This window comes from Emys orbicularis, chromosome 12 (assembly GCF_028017835.1).
Source record: "Emys orbicularis isolate rEmyOrb1 chromosome 12, rEmyOrb1.hap1, whole genome shotgun sequence".
NCBI classification, from domain to species: Eukaryota; Metazoa; Chordata; order Testudines; family Emydidae; genus Emys; species Emys orbicularis.
The window spans coordinates 38,015,121-38,017,756 of NC_088694.1; the positions used below are offsets into that span (position 1 = coordinate 38,015,121).

A 2,636-nucleotide genomic window follows, 5' to 3' on the forward strand; every position below is an offset into this window, starting at 1 on the left:
TTCCTGGGTTCTAAAAAAGGGGGGGGTTGCACTTGGGTGGTGGCAGCATCTATCATCCAAGGTCAGAGAGAAACTGTGACCTTGGGAGTTTAATACCAGCTTGGAATGGCCAGTATTAATTTTTAGAATCCTTGCAGGCCCCCACCTTCTGCACTCAAAGTGCCAGAGTGGGGAATCAGCCTTGACAGTCCCTATTTAAGTGAGTGGAGGAAATACAAAATTGTCTGTACAACTGGACTTCCTGCTGCCATGGACTGCTGTTCCTGCTTTCTCATCCTGACCTCCTGCTATCCTGACTTGGCCTGACTCTTGGGAACTGACTTTTGATTCCCTGCTCTCCAATTTGTCTCTCAGTTCTGAACTCTTGGCGTTCCAATCTGGGTTTGGATGCCAGTAGGGGTGGGATTGGAATCTGTGGCCCTAAATAAGCTAGAGCCTACAGCATCCACCTTAAAATGCTCAGCTACCCTACCTGGAGAGCAAGCCCCTACTTCTTTCTCTGTGGGTCCAAGGGCAGGTTTCACATTTAGCATGTATAGGGTCAATGGCTCAAATCCCCCAAGGGAGCTGTTTTGCCAGTGACTCAATTTAATTCTCACCCTCTGGTGGAAGAATCAAGGGCTGCCAGCTGGACTAACTCAGCCGTCAGCAAAGATTTTGGAGGTGACATAGGTGAGGGCCCCGCCAGCTCAGCCACTGGCACTAGCCCATCCCAGTTGCTCAAAAGGAAGGAGTACCTCCAAGAGAGGAATAATGGAAAAACTTGCTGAAAGGTAAAGTTTCTTCCTGACCTTTCTTGGTTAGTGACTGGCTCATGCCCTGAAGCACAAAAGTTTATATCTAGGGTGTTGGTTCCATTTTGGGAGGGAAGTGGGGTCTAGTGGGCTAAAGGAAAGGAGGGGGGGAAATCAGTACTCCTGATTTCTAACCCTGACCCTGGGAGGGGAGGGAGGTCCAGTCACAGGGCAGATGAAGATTCAGGACTCCTGGGTTCTTTTCCCAGCTCTTGAAGGGGAGTAGGGTCTAGTGGGTTACAGCAAGGCCATCAATAGCAGTCAGGACTCATGGGCTGTATTCCCAACACTAGGGAAAATGTTGAGATTTGGCTTGAAAGCACAAAGAACCTCGCTGGAAAACCACAAAACATTTCCAGCACATTCATTATGTCTTCAGTGGCTTATGTTGTGCCATCCCCAGTCTCACACAACACAGAGATTGCTTTGCAGGTATCAGGTTTTATGGAGATTGGGGAGCACAGAGACAAGCAGACAGTGGGCAAATGTTGAAAAAACAATGAAGAGAGCAACGAGAAATTACAGTTAATTGCAATGAATGAGGATTATCCAATATCAGACTCAATACACAATACAAGAAGAGTGAAATTGATGGATATTTCTCAATGAAAGGAAAGGTTTTTAGACAGCCACTATTTGGCAGAAGGCAATACAACATGGGGAACGAGTGAGTATACTGAAAAACTGGCATTGGAAGCAGCAGAGGGTGGGGGTGGGGAAGGGGCGGCTATATTGTATAATGGGCACTAGGGGCAGCAGAGGGTGGAGCAGGGGCAGCTATACTGTATAATGGGCACTAGTGGCAGCAGAGGGTGGTGGCTGGGAAGTGGTGTCTATACTGTATAATGGGCACTAGCAGGAGCTGAGGGTGAGGGGTGGAAACACCTAAACAATCTGACCAGTGCTCAGAGGCGGGTGAGGAGCTGGGTGCTGTGGCCAGCATGGGAGGGACAGAGCAGGGTTAGAGGAAGTAACAGGCCCTACATCTACTCCACATAGAGCACAGGGAGCCGATTCCAGCAGCCGATGACAATGTGCCGGGAATAGTTTTCCTCAATGTAAGAGTCAATCTGCGGGCTATATCTGCAGGTGGTGACACTGAAGTGAAAAATGCTCTTGCGTAGGCCAGTTGAGATGTGTATTCCGCCCACAGAGCAGACACGCTTGATAGACCGCATGGGTGCATGGATGAAGGTATTGATAAATGTCCCATATATACCCCGTTCCAACATCATCATCTCGCAGTAGCTGTTGGGGAAGTCAGCTGGGCTTTGTGGGAAATCCACATGGTGCTTTCTGAATCTGTTTTTCAGACGGGTCCATGGTGTCCCACTAGCCAGAGCCAGGTAGGCGGCCAGCAGGATGAGGGGCAGCAGTAGCCGTAGGTGGGGTCTTCTCATGGCCATGGCCATGTCTGTTGCTGGATCAACCTGAAGTAGGGAGACAGTGCGGGGTGGGGATCTGCCTCCACCATGGAACCTCCTGGGCCCAACCTTGTCCCCTCCCACTCCACTCTGCCCAAAATCCCCACCCCTCCTGATATCCCTGTCCATGCCACTTTGCGCAGAGTCCATCCCATTGTCCCAGCCCCATTGTGCTGGGGGCTTCTCAGAACCTGGCACATCTGGGACTCCATTGTGCCAGGTGCTGCCCTGGCTCCCATGGAGACCGGGCCTGCTCCTCTAACCCACTGCTCCCCATTCCCCTCCCAGAGCCAGGTTAGAGCCCAGGTGTCCAAAGTCTCAGACTGTGACCACTATGGGCCTCCCGCCCTTGTGCCAGCTGCTGCACAGACCACAACTGACATCAGCCCCCACCTCCTCTAACCCATTGTTCCCCACC

The 2,636-nt window shown here is 51.3% G+C and overlaps 1 protein-coding gene across 1 annotated transcript; it reads right to left on the minus strand.

Moving 5' to 3' along the window:
- Positions 1–1,780: 1,780 nt before the first annotated feature.
- LOC135886132 (ribonuclease-like) lies at positions 1,781–2,206 on the minus strand. Its single transcript, XM_065414002.1, has one exon. The coding sequence runs from the start codon at positions 2,204–2,206 to the stop codon at positions 1,781–1,783; it is 426 nt and encodes a 141-aa protein (XP_065270074.1).
- Positions 2,207–2,636: the final 430 nt, after the last annotated feature.

What these genes read in the sequence shown, in the direction of transcription:
- LOC135886132 (XM_065414002.1), bottom strand. Translation starts at nt 2,206, where the DNA reads ATGGCCATGGCCATGAGAAGACCCCACCTACGGCTACTGCTGCCCCTC.